The sequence below is a fragment of the Anopheles darlingi genome, chromosome 2 (assembly GCF_943734745.1).
Source record: "Anopheles darlingi chromosome 2, idAnoDarlMG_H_01, whole genome shotgun sequence".
Lineage (NCBI taxonomy): Eukaryota > Metazoa > Arthropoda > Insecta > Diptera > Culicidae > Anopheles > Anopheles darlingi.
The window spans coordinates 53,917,776-53,936,530 of NC_064874.1; the positions used below are offsets into that span (position 1 = coordinate 53,917,776).

At 41.1% G+C, this 18,755-nt stretch overlaps 1 protein-coding gene across 1 annotated transcript in view; it reads left to right on the forward strand.

Annotated features, from left to right (window-relative positions):
* Positions 1-3,188: 3,188 nt before the first annotated feature.
* Positions 3,189-18,755, forward strand: part of LOC125952017 (uncharacterized) — a 34,607-nt gene continuing 19,040 nt past the window's right edge. Inside the window, exons 1-2 of the mRNA XM_049681224.1 lie at positions 3,189-3,739; positions 16,635-16,881. Coding sequence (XP_049537181.1) covers positions 3,615-3,739; positions 16,635-16,881 — 372 coding nt within the window. The 5' untranslated portion in view covers positions 3,189-3,614. The remainder of the gene's footprint in view (positions 3,740-16,634; positions 16,882-18,755) is intronic.

The following is an 18,755-nucleotide window of genomic DNA, read 5'->3' on the forward strand; positions in this document are numbered from 1 at the left end:
TCATTTTCCTACATCTAATTTTGACTAATTGAACTACTATGCGACAACAACAACACGCCAATTTAAAAAATACTGTTTTTAAGTAGAAAGTACGTAAAATTGAGGCCTTATTAACTTTAACGGAGCCAGTAATAGCCGTGCCCCTACTACCCAAGGTATCCGAACAAGTAAGTGTCCTGATGAAAATGTTCAATAGCCAACATAAATTCATGTAATCTATTTTTCAGGTGTTATGAGCTTTTGGTTAATAGTAATCATGGTACGCTTTTACCACTTCCTGTCTGCAATGTTTAAGAATACAGTGGCCAGTGTAGGTTCATGTTTATCGATGGTTTCCACAAACAACGCACGATCAAATCAAACCACCGCACTCTACGTAACATCCTGTGGCAGGATACCATGGCTATTGTGATGGGGACGAGCACCTTTCGACCAGGCACAGATATTCGCCGTTTGCGCTATCGATATAGCTGTGGGTGCTAGCACACAGGGTAGCTAGCATAAATAGAGAGCATGCATGGAACAGTGGATCGGAGCGAAACGCATGAGGGGAAAGATTAAAAAACGCCAAGCACCGAGAAGAGCCTCTGCTGCCAGGAGTGTAGGAAAACTATGCGGCGCGAAGGATACCGCTTAGGTGGGGAAGCAGCAGGGACGAAATAGGAAACCGTGGTGGCACGCCAGGAATCCCCCCTCCTGGCAGACTGAGAGCAGAACAGACGGTTAAGGTCCGCACCGAATCTCTAGGGTTAGTAATTGCTTTAGATGGATCTAGAAACCAGTCTTAATCCAACGGGTTACTACCTGGTAATTGGGGAGTAACTAATCGCTTCAAGTGCGGGGGGTATGTAACGACCCCATCTACCTTTCACCACCGACCCGTTTTCGTTCGTATCGCTCCAGTGGGTTTAGTCCGTCCGCCGAGTACGTCAACAAATTTTACAAACTGCACGCAGAAGACAGATGCTTTGGAATTGGAGCCAGGAATCGCACCGCGGTAGCGGGCTAGCACATAATAGAGACCATGCTGGAAGACGGGCTAAGCAACCGGAAGATCTGGCCACAGGCCAAAGCACTTGAAATATGAGAGGAAGCAGAATGAGAACCAAGACACAGCCGAAAGCACTTGCAATATGGACCTTGGAAGCCATGAAGCCGCCGCCTAAAGAGAAGGTTCCGAACCGAACCCCGAACATACGACATACTCGGTCATGAGGGTATAGCATGGAACCCAGCCGGATCTCGATAAAGCAAAACACGCCGAGACACTGTCGAAGTTAGCAACAAGGATGCGCGCAACAACGCAAATATCGAACGAACGCGACATTGACCCGGAACCGTATAGAATGGCAGCAAGCGCAGCAGCAAACCCGCATGGCCAGCATGGACGGCTTGTTGGAGCTGCAACAGAACATCAACTGCCAGCTGACTCGGTGGACGCGCTAAGAGCTACGGGGCGACTTTGCGATTAACGGAGAGGTAACGAAAGGTGACGGGGAAGAATCATCCTCCAGTGTTAGTAGCTTAGGTTTAGGGTTTGTAAATAGGAAGGTTTCTAGGAAGAAAGGAAGGGAGGATGGGGAGGGGGGGGGGGATTCTAGATAAATAATAACTGGTCGGGCATCGAACGAGTTTGGTCTCATCTGTTATTCCGCGCGGCTGGGACCACGTGGACTCTCTTGAAAGAAATCCTCCCGGTACGTGGATTATCGCCATTAGACCACTCGGTGTCGTCGCAGCATGCGTATCCGAGGGCAACGGATTTAGTACAATTTCAGGTGCTTGGAAGGATTTAGTGAAACCCGCATTAGTGCAGTATCGGCAGTTGATGTTGTCGTGAAAATCAGTGTGATGCCATTGAAACACCGTCTACCGGGTGTAAGTGCATATTAGTTAGACAAATTGAAATAGCAGTGACCAAAGCGATCAACAATTTTGTTTTGTGAATTAGTGCAAAAAATCCTCTTTATTAATGTGTCCTGCGTCATTCCGTGCATGATTTCTTCGTGCCCAATCCCGCCCGTTTAATACTTTCACCCTTATCCATTTCAGTATTTAGGGCGGATGAAGTACCCTATGCCTAAGGATTGGTGTTCCATCATACAGTCAAAGTGCTGGCAAACGCGTGGCGATGGCCCCGGAAGAGTTGATGCCTGAAACGTGGAACGAAAAAAGAATGGGTTCAAAAGAGGACGACGAAGCGACAGAGGTATCAACTGGTGATACTAAAACGTAGAAAATAGTAGACAATCGACTGAGCTATTGGTATAATAATTCAAGCAACCTTAGGGTAAGAATTACGGTTCTGCTTAATATTGTATACGGTTTTTTTTATTGCAGGACCGAGGATGAATTTTTCCAACCGTTTTACGCACTTTTTTAGTTTATTCATCGGTCATACGGGGAAACCGAGAGAGTTCGTGAATTCATCTTTGGGTAAAAATCCAAAACATACACCTCAACCGATTCAAATAATTTTAGCGGTCATCCATTTCAAAGTTTTGCCGTTAGATAACCGATAGAATGAGCCGGACACAGATATACATGTGGAAAGTGAAGGAGGGGTGGGGAGGGAACGAGAACATACCTTGTACATCGCTTGTACCTTCCCCCGTCCCTTCCAGATAGATAAAAAGATGATTTAGACATAATAATTGTCCCAGAAACATACACACCTTTTCAGTTAAATGTATTTAAAAAATACATTTTAAACGTTAAATAGAGCTATTACGGAAGAGGTGAGGGAGATGCCATTACATTTTCAATGTCGAAAGATAATATTTGGGTAGATTTTCGCACCACAAATTGATTTAATCTCATGTTTAAGATTCTTGTTCATTCCACCGGTTATTTAACCGCTAAATTTTGAAATGTTTGCCCCCTAAATGTATGCAATTAGAACTGGAAAGCCTACCGAATCGAATCGGTACCCACTTTGCGCTGCTGTGACCAAGAGAATGATACCAATACATGTATATAGTACGATGATACCAACACATGTATATAGTACGATGATACCAACACATGTATATAGTATGATGATACCAATACGTACGTGCGCCGTACGTACCAATACGTATACAGTACGTGCCAGGGAGTGGCCCCGCCGCCGCCGAGGTTCGACTTGAACGCAGCAGCGCATGTTTGGTGGTGTTCGTGTCCATTTATAATTGTTCTGTTGGCGGATGAACACATTTTCAGTTTACAACACAAGTAAAAAAGTCGAAAACGCATTTTTGATTTGCCGAGCACGCGTGTTTTCGGATCGGATTAATTGTCGTCCTATTCGCGTCCTTTTTGTATTTAGACCGCAATTGTTGTTCGAAATTGTTCGCGATAACGACGTGAAGTTCGCAAAGTGCAAAGCTGGGAAAAGGTGCGTCATTAATAGTCTTATCGCGCTGAACGCGCTGAAGAACGGCAAGGTAAAAATGGCGCCTCAAAAAAGTTCTAGTTGCGGCTGCGATTTGCTCTGAATATCAATAGATAGTGTGAATTCGCTGGGATTCGTGATTTACGCTGTTGTGGTACCTAAAATGTATGTCGTTTCTGGATGGTTGTTCTGGTGAAGCAGAAGTGAAGTTTTAGAAAGGGCAAAAGTGTTCAAGTCGATTATGTCGTCGGCAGAAGTTTGGAGTGAAGACGAGAATCCGGAACACGAACAACCGGAAGAACTGAGTCAACCGTTTTGCCAAGCACGGCTGGAAATGCAGGATATCATTTGCGAGGACAACGTGAGGTGAGTGTTGCCGGCGGGGACGGTCGAAAATCAATAACGTTTACGCGATTTTGCGCTAGTCATCTCATACGGGAATTACGACGCAGCCGAGTCTTGCTCTAGCCGGTTTTCCTCGATTCGTCGCAGCTGTTGCTTCCCAATTGTCCTGCTGCAAAAATCGCCTCACTTTCTTGTGCGCCAATAAGCGTGGTTGGATTTTCGCGTCGCGGGATTCCGAACTGGGGCCAGTCGTTTAGATCTTAAGTGTAGCTAGTTGGTTTTCACTAAAATGGTACAGATCGGTTGGTTCTCCTCGTCCCTTATTTTAGACATATTTTTAATTAAGCATCCTCTTCCTCTGTGACTGTCTTATTTTTTAAGGAATCTTAAATTTGTTCCGCTACTGATGCCAACGTTTAGGTGTCGATTTTGAGCAGGTGCTCACCGTTTATCAATTTGCTATCCATCCACCGGTTATCAATTTGCTATCCACCCACTATCGGTTCAATTACATAATGTGCCTTATGTTCGATTGTCCATATTTGCTAGTGCTTGTGCATGGAAAGGATTTTTATAAGCTGTTCTTTACGAATGCTTGAAAACCAGCCCTATGTTTATGGACTGAAAATTGTGCAGAGCATCTCTAAACAACATCCTAAAATAATAACTACATACTCTGTTGTCGTTGAATCGAAATCTTCCTACTTTTTATCGAAAAGGATTTAATGCAGTACCAATAGGCGACGTCGTTTTGTGAACAAACCATTTCAAGTCAGCTGTGCGCCGGCTGATCATACAAGGCCGCGCGTGACCAGCTGTTTCTATTTTCACCCGGTCCAATGTGTATGTGTGCGTATTTCGGAAAGGGAATGAAGCTAGTCTGTTTTTTAAGGTGCTTCAATTGTTTGCCTCGACTCGTGATATTTTCAGGAAATTGTTTCCTGTTCCATAAGACCTATATCCCAACCCAAATGCAAGCCAACCTTACAACTTAGAATTCCATTTATGGTTAATTTGATTGGGTTCTTATATCAATTTTATTATATTCATTTTATTTATTTTTAAAAGTTTTTTTTAGCAAACAAGGGGAAGAGTGTAATGGGAACATAGACCGGATAGACACGTAGCTATGTATCGGTGTATGTAATTTAAATTATTGTTCAACAACTCTTCACTACGCACATTTGCGCTACGTTCTATTTTTTTTTATCTTAACAGAAAATATAGAGCTATCTACTTCATCTTCGCACGTTCTCATATATGTTAAAAAAGATTATGTACTTTGTCTGTGGGCTCTCCAGTCGCATAACAGATCAACGGCGTTAGATGGCCTGTTGAAGAGATGTCGCTTGCCAGTAAACCCTCCAAGTAGTATCTGAACAAATAATATAAAAGATATCTCGGATTAATTCTTGCAATCATGCGTATAGGTTATCTTAGCGGCTCATTTTCACTGCCTGTCTGTATTATACTGGGGCAATCAATTTCGTGTCAGATGCATGGTAAGTGCTGACTCACATCGATATTGTACCGTTCTCATTCTCAGACAGTGAAAGAATGTCGGCAGCGGAAAACTATGTAATTTCTATTGCTATAAATAGTTCATCTTCTTTCAACAATGTGCTTTACATAGACTGCTGTGTAAGCCATTGTGCCAAAAAAATGCATCAACTGTTTTTATTCCATGCTGTTTCCCGCTTATTTATAGTTAAATAATTGCTGTTGGCTCTATCCGTTCAACATGTAAAATGATGTTTACTGTCTTCTAGGGCAACACATTTAGTATTTGATAGTGTGTTGCAGGTTGTTTCAGATCTATTTTTTATTTTATTCGCCTTAGTAAATTTTCTCTAGCATGTTAAACATGTATCATTCACACCTTTTCTTATAAAGAATATTGAAACATTTTCATTCACCGTCATTCATGTAAAGCGCTAATGTTACAATTGTACGCGCTATCTAGGAACTGTTGCTATCACATCTCTGGTTTTATGTTCGAAAAGATGTTTCTTTCAGTCTTAGTTGACGATGCAACTTGCAACGATGTAAATTACAATGGCCACAATCCGCTTCAATCTGCCCAAGCAACAGCTGATGCCGCCATATATTTAACGACACGGGGCACTGGCAGGATATTCTGATATCTGGTGCTGTTACTAGTATCTGTGTAGTTTGCTTTAGAATTTACACACGTTCCCTGCCATTCGTTTGCCTTAGTTGTATTTTAGCAAATTTTTATAAGCGAATACGACGTAATCGAAATCTGTAAAGGTGAATGTGTATTATTATTGAAAATTCAACAGATTTTCGCTTATATCAGGAAACATTTTTTTCTCGTTTTCTAACTTTCTTAGCACAGCCATTGGAAATAGCGTTTCTAACTCGCATTTGAAATGCACTCAGCACAGTACATTGATCAGTCTAATTTGGGGAGAAATGTGTAAAAGAATTCACATCGAATTACTTGCATTTTCTCTGCTTTTGCAAATAATCAAGAAACTGATCAGCAGTAAGAATTTATATATAATATTAATATTGCAATGGCGGTGATGATGCTCACATCCACTGCGACGGAGCAGAATTAAGACGAAAGAAGCTATCTGTTAGACTCAGAAAAACTAGCACTCCATGTTCTGCTACAACGCAATACAGGGAAAATTTAAAGTTTTAAGTCAGGTTCAACCATAAACACCTCATGGTTAGTCGTAAAACGCCAGGCTAATTCGAATGAGCTACAAGTAGCTTACTAATACAGTAGCTGCATAGACAATCAATCGAATGGGCAAAAGCTAAATAATAGATTTGATTTTGTTGGGATAATTGAGTTTATGTTTCGATAGTTTTGAAAATGTTATTAATTGTCACTGACCGCGATGGTGTACAAGTAAAGAAGCGAAGCATTTTGTGCTTCTCCCTCATTTTCTGTTTGAAATGGGTGCCTTAACGTATTTCCGAAAATACCTGGATGCGGCTTATCTCAGAAAAATGCATATTCATGGTTGTTGTGCGGTCTTCTCGGTCTATTACGAGAAAACACATGCTCAGAACATATGTTTCGTCTCGTGTTGTCTGATCTACAAATGGCACCTGAAATGGAAAAGTAGCGTTTCATAAAATTTCCTGCGTGAGATAATTTTCACAGCCGGAGAGTAAAAAAAATTTATTGAAAAAGACTTATTGAAAATTCAACACATATGTGAAGGGCGTACCAGATAAAATGTAGGAGTTACTTTATAGAAGCTATCATTATGCTATCTATATCACTTTACATTTACAAATGTGCTCAAATGCTAGTAGCCATCGTTCCCCAGAAACAAACAAGTTTTGCATTCTTTGAACAGGCATGTCAAAAAACACACTATTATTCCACATTTTATGTAGTCTGAATATGATAGTGCTTACAAATTCCGGTCTAGATATTTCATTTCTGTTACATTTGCGATTGCGATAAAGTGATGGCGTGGGCCTTCTTTTTGCTTTGCTGTTTTGAGTAATTTTTGCCGTTCAACGCATTATTTTTAGATTCGCATAACCGCATGCTGGCAGATATGATTGGGTCTTCTGGTTAGATATCTTTTATCGATCAATTTTTGTATAACTTTATTATGTAGGTTTGTACAATTAAAATGAGTGGGATCGTTTAATAATTCAAAAAGGATCCAGAAATGATATATGTTACTAGAGCATTATCACTACTCACTTGCATTGCAATACATTTAATTAAGTGCTGGAAATTTTGCCTCGTAAAAAGACGTTATTCAGGTGCTCAGGGGGAGAGTAGAAGAACAATAGTGAGGTTGTTGGCCCATGGTGACCGTCTCTGGAAACAGGCATTTCTTACATTAGTTAAGTGAAAATTCGGTAGGTAAGCACATGCTTAAAAAACAAGTCACCATTTATTACAACAATGGTTCACGGCAAACAACCTCGCCAACGGCATCTGTATAGTCGGATCAATAGTTGTTTCATGCAATTACTTTCTTACATACGTTGTTACAATATGCAACATTTAAAAATTAAGCTAAACTTAGCTATTTGGCGTTTTCCATTAGTTTGTGTAAGAAATGGGTGTTTATAGACGAGGTAAGATAACCATGCAATAACAGTATGTAATTCAAAAGAGTATCACTCGATGTTGCCATAAAAAAGTGACTCGCCGTCAGTACTGAGACAATGTCCTTGAAGTAGCCACACAGATCGACGTAAATGAAAACAAAAATAAAAAAACAAGATGAAATTTCCAAATAACTCTCATGCGGTCTGAGCGCTTCCGGCGTTTACAAATAGCGCTTAGTGCGAGGACTGTCGGCATCTCTATGGCCATCGTGCGTAGTGAGAAAAGGAATCTGGCGAAAGGCATCGTCGTGTCTAACCAACCACTACATCACGACCTATATCGTCTTCTTTGCCATGACTTGAACGTATTGGCTGGTGATAGCGAGTGACACACACAAACGCGCGCGCGCACGCACGCATGCGCAAAGCCAGATTGAGACATTATTGCATTCCTCTGTTCCTCGCCACACACGCTGGTGGCAGATTTTTCGGTTGAAACCTCTTAAAATAAACCTTCGCTAGTCTGTTTAGGTTTCCGTTGTTGATAAAAAAAAACCCTTCCATCCGTTTCCTCGCTCATGCTTTTGCACCTCTATACCATGTACAACGGACCATCGCAAATGCTTCCTCACTGATTTCGAGTTTTTATGTTCTGTGCTGAGGGGTAATATATTTCGTCTGGTCAAATTTGCCGCACTTCCCGTTTCGCGAATGTCGTGTGGCTGTGACACATAACGATTCGTCGTCACTAACGGATTGCAATATGCTATCTTTAAACTGATTCAGCCTTGAAGAAAAGATGGAGGGTGAGCGAAGCGCACTGCACATAGAACGCAGCCAGGTCTGTGTCGAAATCAGTCCTCAAGGATGGTTAATTTTGCGCGTTGCGTAGTGGTAAGTTCCGTGAAATACAGACCAAAAAAATTGCCATGGTCTGTTAGTGGGTTGGCTTCAATCACTGTGCGTAGTACACAGCAAATCCTATGTGTTGTTCGCCTGCATGTGCTTCCGGAGGATCACAAAAGCACCTGTCGATGGCTGGTACTTGTTTGCTTGCGACTTCCGTGGTTGAACTTGTCGTTTAACCATTGAACACCCTTGAATAAATCGCCCTAAATTCGCTAAACTGTATTAAAGAGTTTTTTTTCTACAGCCGAATGTTCTCTGTCTGTCTTAATTATTTTTTAAATTGATTTATATACATTATCAGAGGCTATTTTGGAGGCATCAGGAAGGATAACCAATACTAGCGTCAGTACTTATTTGCTGTTGCGCTGTTACTGTTAGCACTGTTAGCATGCCGATTGATGTTCGATGAGGCAGTGCTCTATGCGCCGATACAAACATCTTTTCCAGACATTAACCACGAGAAACACGAGAATATCAGTTATTGAATCATTGATTTGATTTGGCGTTGCCGTTTAAAAAATGTAGGAGTAAAAGCGTATACGGAGGAGACAATGTGACAGCAAGTTGAGAAGCACTTTTGCAAGAAGAAGTGTACCCGACAGTGTCTGTCTACATTCGACTCGATCTATATTCGTCACCAACGAAGAACACGATAAAGTCAGCTCCAAGGACTGCCACTACCAGTGACTACGTAACGTAGTGCATGTAATACGATTAAATTCAAGAGAAAAGGAGAAAGAAGTGTGTGCGCGCATCAGCCGCGGTCGGTCGGTAGTAAAAGTAGGTCATAACGAAGCGCATTGCCCCCCCCCCCCCCCGGAATTCCCCTTCGCCCACAAAGCGAACAAAACGTACGCACCCATTTCGTCGTCGTAGTGATCCTTTCCTTCTTTTTTCCTTCTATATATTCTTTCCTACTCTCTTGTTCTCTCTCTCTCTCTCTCTCTCTCTCTCTCTCCTCTCTCTCGCTTATCTTCACATTTATTTCGCGTTCACTCTGCCGCCTCTTTCATACTGTTTGTGGACCGAGAAGTGCACGGTGATGCAGCTAAGGGCGGAGTGGGTTCGGCAGGTGGGAGAGGTGAGAGGGCTCGGTGAACCGACTTGCATGTCTGGTGCATTCAGCTGACCGCAACCACTATCCTCCTGCTTCCTTTGTTTGTCTCTCCTGTTCGCCACCGAACTTGATGATCTGTCTGGGTCGTGGTTGCTGCACATCTTCGCTCAATGCATTTCGTTGCAGGCCTCGTGCGCATGACGGACAACTCTTACTAACCTCGCTTGAAACCAACACAGATAGCTAGAGCGGGATAAAGAGCAAACTGAAAGCTGTCGGTTGAAAAGTGTGCGATGCACCGACTAGTCGCACTCCTTCAACTGGTAGGGGCTTACCGGCATCATCGTCATCGTCATCATTGAAATCATCACCGTCTGGCTTTGCGGAGCGTGCCACCCCCGGTTCTCGCAGTCGCGATATCGTTGCACCGAGAAAAGGGCAAATGTTCGGTCGGCAAAGTGTAATCTTTTAGCCATTGCAACGAAACGGTTACCACTCCCGGTCGCCGGTTTGTACGATGCTATGATGCACCGAGAGTGCATGTTGTCTCCCTGCTGATGAGGGTTGTTGCCATTGCTAGTACTTGCCGACTGCCAGGAATGTATGCGCTGGTGCCTGATGTTCTTGTCCTGGTTTGTGGTACGAAACGTGGATGCACTGCGTATTTTCTCTTGGCATTGCTGCTGTTCATTCATCTAGGCGATACGGGTGGCAAATACGATCTCGTCATGGAGTAGTCTATTGGGCTGCAAAGTTTTCCCAATTCTTTTTTTTTGAATTCTAGGTGAAATATAAATAAAATGTAAATGAAATCCTTAACAAACTACTGCAATATCGCAAAGGGGGCAAGCAGGTTAACATCAGTCACGGTTTGAGGTCCTTTCTCAATACCCTGCTGGTATAAGCCGATCGCACTCAGATCACTCTCTGCGGGGCCGTTCACCTTGACGGTGGCAACGTCTCGACAAGCAAACCAATGCCAAGGGAGAACTCCCTGTAGAGCATGTGGGCCCTTCTTCGCGCCAGGAGAATCGATTATGCTAGCGTATAAACGACTGAGTGTAAAGAGCAGGAAAGTATGGAGGGATGGGATGCATTGAAGATATGTTTAATGCCATCCCTTTCGAGCACTTTACCAATCAGTCATGCTGTCTCAGGGCCGAAACGATAAAGGGAATGGAAATGGTGACACTGCCGGTTGGCGATGCATCACGTCTTTGGCTATAGGAACTGATGCAACTCTACTGTATAGGAATAGGAACTGTACGGTATTGTATATGAACTGATGCTGATGGATATCATGTTCATCGCATAAAATTGCAGCATATCGTTTTTCCGTCTGAGATGAAGTCAAACCAGTGAGTGGATTATTTGAATGAATTCTTGTGATTCTATTGAATCCAGTGTTCGTTTGTTTACATCTTACATCCTTGAATAATGGTTTTTTATGTAACAGATCTATTTAATAAGGATATGTTCTCATGTGAAAGTTATAGAAAAAGGCAGTGAACATATCAAGTGAATTTGTATACATATACATATTTTTTATTAAACGGCAAAACTAGAAAATGTCTCTTAATTCTCTTGTCGTGAACATTGATAACAATTTTTGCATTGGATTTGTGGGGTCACCGTGTAACTTTTGTGATGAACTTCTTTATTTCTATGTGGCTGTGTCCTGGCATTTTCAAGCGATGACGATTTTTCTACTGCACGGCATGCTCTTCTTTGCGATTATTTGTGAGATTGCCACTAGAAGCTGGTGGTGGATGGTGGTGGATCCAAAAGTATGGCTGTTCTATTTCAGACCCAATGATTCAGCGAATGCGCAGTGGAAATACGTAAAACAAACACCACCCACGTTTGTTCTTCTATGGAATTGAGCCTGACGCATTACCCGAAATTCAGAAAAAAGCCGTCTATAAGAAGTATGGTTAGCCGGAGCGGATGAGAAAAAAGCAGCCGCGTCCACAAGCACGCACACAAGCGAATAACTGATGAGAGAAGGAGAGAGCCCATCCTCCAGCTTCATTTTACAAATGACGCCCGCAGGGTACTACAGCTGGTCTTTGGTCGGAGCGTGAGCGAGCATCGTCTGGCAGCTCTGACCACGTTGAATCAAATCCAACTCATTCAATTCCGTTCTCGCGCGCGTAACGCCGTCGTCTCGTCGGGTCTCTCTCACCTTGAACCCAACCCGCACGGCGGCGTCACTGGTTGGTTGTTCGCCACGCCGCCAATCAGCCGATTTTTGCGCATAACACAGCTGGTCGGTCTGGCCGTGTGCGGCGCGGAAGAGGCGAGGTTAAACAGGGAGCACGACCGTTGGTGAGAGCCGAGAATGCGTGTGAGCGAGAGAGAGATTGCTTCGTAGCACGTGCGCGTTACCGGCGCCATCATCATGGATCGGATACTAGTGGTCACGGCGATGTGGTGGTGGCGCGTCGGTGATGGTCATTTAAATCCGGTGTGACCGCTCGAACGCTTAACAATTTTACTTTTAAATCGCACGCAGCACACACCACAGCATCATCACCCTTCACGATGTAGTAGTATAATCGTACACTCGCGTCCACTTGCATGTGACGATCCGCAGTAAAGTCGCTTTTCGCGACCATTCAGCCGGCCCCTTATTCCACAATCCTCTTGTCATTGAGCAGGTTTCGTGCGTTGGTCTGCGTGCCATGTTTTGCACCCTTTTCCCCCTTCATGCTCTCCTCTTGTGGCTTGTCGTGGGCTGGCCAGAGGACCGTGTGGTTGTCCGTTATCGTAAAATTCGCAATAATGTAGGCTAACCTTGAAGCGACTGTGTTCTGCTCACATGGTTTTTGCGTTTCATGAAATAGCTTCGCTTCACGACCGAAATGGCCAAATTTGAGGTGTAAGCTCCGGGAGTCTCCGGGGAATTATATTGTTTCCATGGGTTTGTTGATCCTAATGTAACCACAGCACTGTAGAAGAAACATTTGTTCTTCCTACACATGGTAAAGTTCTATAATGGGATGCATCACACATTCCATCTCAATGTGGATTTGTTTCCTTCGTCATTTCTACATTTATTTTAAATATGTGATTAGTGTTTTATATTGCTTACAAACTTTCAACAATCATTTTTAAAGAAACCACAAATTCTGGCTGCATTGGTACATCCTATGTCATGGGAACGGAATCGTTTGTCATTTTTTAGTATCGTTTTTAGTTTTGAGCCTTGTCATAAAACTGAACTCTCGAAATGTTGAAAGAAAAGTGTCCAAAATAACTTCACAAGGATGGAAAAGTTCAATTTTTATACTTCTATCATAGATCTCCTATTTTATACTATATCATAGATCTCCACAGGCATGCGAGTTCTTCATTTCAAACATTAGCTTTTGCTACTGTAGTTTATACAATTGGCATACTATTTATTTTATTCGATTGATGAGAACTATTTTTCCTTTTTTATTTTTAATTGTTCGATATTAAATATAAACCTAGTTTTTTTTTATTTAAATTTAGCTAGCTAAATTTTATGTACTACTGGAAATGTTAAGACAATCTACCAGGTGTATGCATATGAAACCGCCTGTTTTTTAACAAGAAAAAACGTTTATTCTGCGAAAATGGAGAAACTCTTATTCTTCAAAGAAATGGCAATAGTTAGCTATACATTTTTCCTATCTTTTAGGCAATTTACAGATACCTCGCCAAAAAAAAGTCGATCTTTTGTTTCGAACCAATTACAGGTCGATTTTTTCGAACTTTTGTGAGAATGGAAGCGTTGCTCGGCCAGTATCTGTCCCAACGATGCAAAAGAGTGTTGATTCGATAGAGCCAAGTCTGGTGAGTTAGCCGCAAGCGATAAATGATCCCAATTGAGGTCTTGTATAGTCTTCTTGGCCGGTTTTCCACGATGTGACGGAGCATTTTCATTGAGCAAAATCGGTCTGTTTTATCAATTTCGATATTCCGGTCGATTTATGCGGTTTTTATGGTTCGAAATTGATAGAGTGTTGCTTTTATAGCTCGCTTATAACCCTTTCGCCCAATACGGCATGCAATTCGGTGTCTTTTAACGTTTTTGGTGGTTTTTCGCCATTCTCGTTTGTCACATCAAAATCGCCACTTTTAAAATTTTAAAACCACTCTTTGCATTGTGTTTCATAAAGAGCATGCTAACCGTAAGCTTCGATAAGCGTTTGATGCGATTCTATCGGCTATTTTTGAAAATGGAAGCAGAAATGAACGGTGTCCCATTTAGTACACAATGAAAATATTGGTTGTAGTGTGAAATTTGAACTATTGCGCACCGATTTTGATTAACAGATGCCGAACGAACAAAATGAAACATTGAGAACGGTTCTACGGTTCCATTTGGCTGAGATATAGCTATAAGAACACGGAGGGCGGTTTCATATGCATGCACCTGGTAGGTTATACTTTTTTTTACACAATTATGTACTGTAAAGCTTTTTTAGAAGAATTATCGAATCAACTACTGGGGGTCATCATCTGCTCATAGCAGTATTATTGTTCTCATACCATCCCACTTATCATTAGAGTAAAGATTAGTCCACCTCTATAACTAGGTCAGCTTCACCTGTCATATTTCAACGGGAGAGTGCATGAATGGTACAACAGTGACGAGTCACAAAGTGGGTTAGCAACAATCGCGTCACCACCAGTTTCTTGATGGTCAGCTGGGAAAGACGATAGTTAAAAAAGTAGTAGAAATATTTCTATTCAATTCTACGTCGCATATCGTACCGTAAACCTCGAGTTGTGACCTGCGGTACTCCTCTAGTCTGCTCCTGGTCTGCAAAGCCGTTTCAAGATCTATTTTTGATTCAGCGACAGTGAAGTGCCGGCCGGCTCGCCATGGATAGCCATGATTTGCGAGTGACAGAGAGAAAAAGAAGATGAAAATAGTAAAGCTGTGTGTAACGTCACGTCCACATTTACTAGCTACACATCGACGGCTACTGAAACGTATTTTTTAGCAGCTGTTGCAGGTTTTATCTCGCTTGTTTTCAGTTTGAAAAACAGATTTAAGGCCCCCAGACACGCTCATGAATTCCACCATACACCGATCTCTTCATACATCCACAGTACGCCACTACTGATTAGACCAATTCAAGCTCAAATCTAAACTTCAATTCGTTATATATATATATATATATATATATATATATATATATATATATATATATATATATATATATATGTATATATATATATATATATATATATATATATATATATATATATATATATATATATATATATATATATATATATATATATATATATATATATATATATAAATGAATGTGTCTGTCCGGATGTCCCGTATAGACTCCGAAACTACTGGACCGATTGACTCCAAATTTGGTATGTGGGGGTTTTTGGGGCCGGTGAGTGCTATAGCCTTGGTTAGAAACCCCCCGCTACCTTCCTTCATGCCCTTCTCTAACACTTGATTGTTAAAAACATTTAATACTCCTCAAGTTGTGAACCGAATACCATTAAAACTTGCACAATTATTGATGGTCACCTGAAAATCCATGTGAAAAAAATTTGGTCTGCATCGGATGTGGGAAAGGGGGTGCCTCCATACAACCCCAGTCCTTAAATTCATCCCAGTCCTTAAAATTCATCCTTTGATGTTCACTTAATACCCTTTTAGTTGCTTCTTTCACCTATCCACCACCGCTACCTTCCATTCCGTACTTCTTGCAGAGCAGAGTGAGGGGTGGGAAAATTTGTTAATTTCGTGTAATTCTGAGAGAGAGAGAGAGAGAAAGAGAGAGAGAGAGAGAGAGAGAGAGAGAGAGAGAGAGAGAGAGAGAGAGAGAGAGAGAGAGAGAGAGAGAGAGAGAGAGAGAGGAAGGGGGGGGACTGGTGGAGAATGATATCGGCCATGCTGCATCGTTACCATTTTTTGTTGGTATGTCTATTGTTGCTTTCAATTTTCTTAATAATTTCTGTTTAATGTTTAAGAAGTTGCTTTAAGTTTCACAAGTCAATTTACATGAAACAATAATCAAAACTCATTCGGTTGTCCAGTATTTGGATTGATCAAGAATTATATTAATTTTCGATTTTCGATTATTGTTTTGCGTGCCTCTTATCATTGACAATTTTCAACGTCTCAGGTATGAGGAGAAAAAAGGAACACAGCAGAAGGAAGGAGTAGGAATGGTAAACGATCGGAATTGCATGCACAAACATATAAAGCAGCAGTAACCTAATAGTAATAGAAAATAACCATACCGCTATTTGAACTTAACGAGCTATGTGCAAACCGAACACTAAAGTCAAAATATTTTATATAAAAAAAACTTGGGAAAATATAATTCGTGGTTCCAAATGACATCATTTATCCCGAAAGGCAAAGCCTTAAAACTCAAACATCATATTAACTTTCCAGTTCATATTTACAATCACGTCGCATCTCTATTTCCAACATCACTACCTGGCCTTGCTATTGATTTGGTTCATTGATAAATCGAATACAACCAAATGATGGAATAGATAAAATTATATCTACTGAAAATGTAAAGTTCCTGTTTACGATAAACCCACAACCGATCAAAGACAGTACGAAGTCTGTCGGGGCAGCTAGTATTCTGTAAAAAAAATGTCAAAAAATAGCCTTGCTATTATGATTTCAGCTTAATTGAGGGTAACTGATGCACTCTCGTTCAGTTTTCGTCTCCAACTTCTACAGTTCATGGAATGCAAGGACGTGGATCTTATCCTTTAGATAGAACAACTTCAAAATTGCCAATAAACGATTGCATCAATATGTATATAGAGCATTTTTATTTATTTGTTAAAAAATGTAAAAGTTAAGGACAGCTGTGAAAATGACTGAAATGAATATCTTATTTTTATTACCATATGTATTTTCAGATACGTTTGTATGAAAAATAGTGACGAAAATAACGGAGGGAACCACAACAGCAATAGCGGAAACAACTCTTCGTTCTCGGCGTGCAGCACTAGCAACGGCAACGGCCTACCGATGGATAAGGACGAAAAGCGGATGCGTCGCGAAATCGCGAACAGTAACGAAAGGCGGCGAATGCAGAGCATTAATGCTGGATTCCAGAGCCTCCGGCAGATGCTACCGCATCATGAAGGAGAGAAGTTAAGCAAAGTAAGCGGATATAACAAATGCTTTGAAACATAATGTCTCCTTTGTCATTGGTATTCCTAGTATAACCAATAAATGGTTTATGCAGCTCCCAAGGCTAGCAGTAAATCAATGCAGTCAATTACCGTAAGAAAATACAACATTTTGCCGCTGCCAGGGTGCACGGTTTTTATATTTACTAGAATTGTTTACTACGCGCCAATGTTTATTGTCCCTGTGCACTTAAGCCGACTACACACGCGTGATGTTATTGGTCAATATTCCAGGCTACTGTGATATAATCAGTATATTTTCATAACTGGAAAACACTTTGCAGAGCCTGAATACGTTAATTAAATCCAAGTAATCTAGAATATTGATCAATATTATTGCGCGTGTGCGGTTCGCTTTAGATGTTGGTCATATAATTCAACACTGGTTGTTGTGAACATCACCAGTAGCTCTAGTTATTGTCTTAGTGGGTGGATCTAGATGCATGAACAGTGTTGCGTAAGGCACTTTTTTTAAACTTTTTAAATAGCATGCATGTTTCGGGCAATTTTATTAGCGTGTGTGTGAAACTGTGCAAATGTTTTATCTCAAAATGACGATTGTTACCAAAATCATCGTTCGAGCCTCTACGTGTTTTTTTCTTATTTCAGTCATTTTTTTGTATAACAATCTGACCTGACAATCTGACAAAATAACTATTTTCTTACACTGACCAAGTTTGCGAAGAAATTGTGTGTGTAGAGACGCCCTAAGGTAAGACCTGGAGATCCACACCCGAAGTGTGGTCTTCATCAACTGCGCATGCTTACGAATTATTTTGTTGCCCAGGAAACTAATCACGCGATGGCCTCTTACCGCATGCCTTGCCATTCGAACGGTGATACAAGTATTCTGTTATTCTGTTTTTGTGCATTTGAATGATGCAAAATTAAGACAGTTCTAGGCAGATGATTACTGCGATTACGATATATGTATGATTACTCTGCTACAATTTAACCAGTTTCCTGAGCTTGTTATTAGGTTTTTATTTGGTTTATATTACTGCCAATTATGAAGGAGACTTATTAGCACTGGTAGATTATTTATGGTATTTTGATCTACGGCATGATTTTGTGGTGCTTGATTAGATATGCTTGTATATACAGTGGTGTCTAAACGCGAAAAAACCAGGATTACGTGAGTTACGTAATTTTTAGTCCAATTTTCTCTACAGTTGGAATACCTCTTGAAATATCTTAACAATGAGCTACATTCTGTCAAGAAAGTGACGGAAATAGTTTGGTGATTATTGTGGTTAGAACAAAAATTCCGAAAATAATCAGAAGATGAAGTATAGGATTGCGCCGTCGAAATTCAAGAAGGCTTCAAGAGTCGGGTCGCAGAACGAAGTTTGCGGGGTCAACTAGTATAGAACAAAATATTTTTTTTATATGAGGGGTGTTCGAAATAATAAGAGCAAAACATAAATGTTACAAAATATCCACAAAAATAAAGGAAAACGATTAATTCCTTCCATAATATTTATTGCAAACATCAGTTATTTGTAGTATACCCCTTGTTTTTAATTACAGCAGCACATCTACGTGGCATAGAGTCAATCAATGCTCGACATTTTGATTCGAGGATATTTTTCCAGGCTTAGCGAACGGTATTCCACAATTCTTGCGCATTTGGTGGTTTGGTGTCATAAACGAATGTTTTAATGTCGCACTTTAAGTTTTCGATTGTATAGAGGTCGAGAGATTGTGCCGGCCAATCTAAGGCTTCAATATGTTTCTCGATAAACCATGCTTTGGCGCGCCTGTTTGTGTGTTTTGGACCGTTATCCTGTTGGAAGATCCATTTAAGCGGCATATCTTCCTCGGCATATGGAAGAACATTTTTCA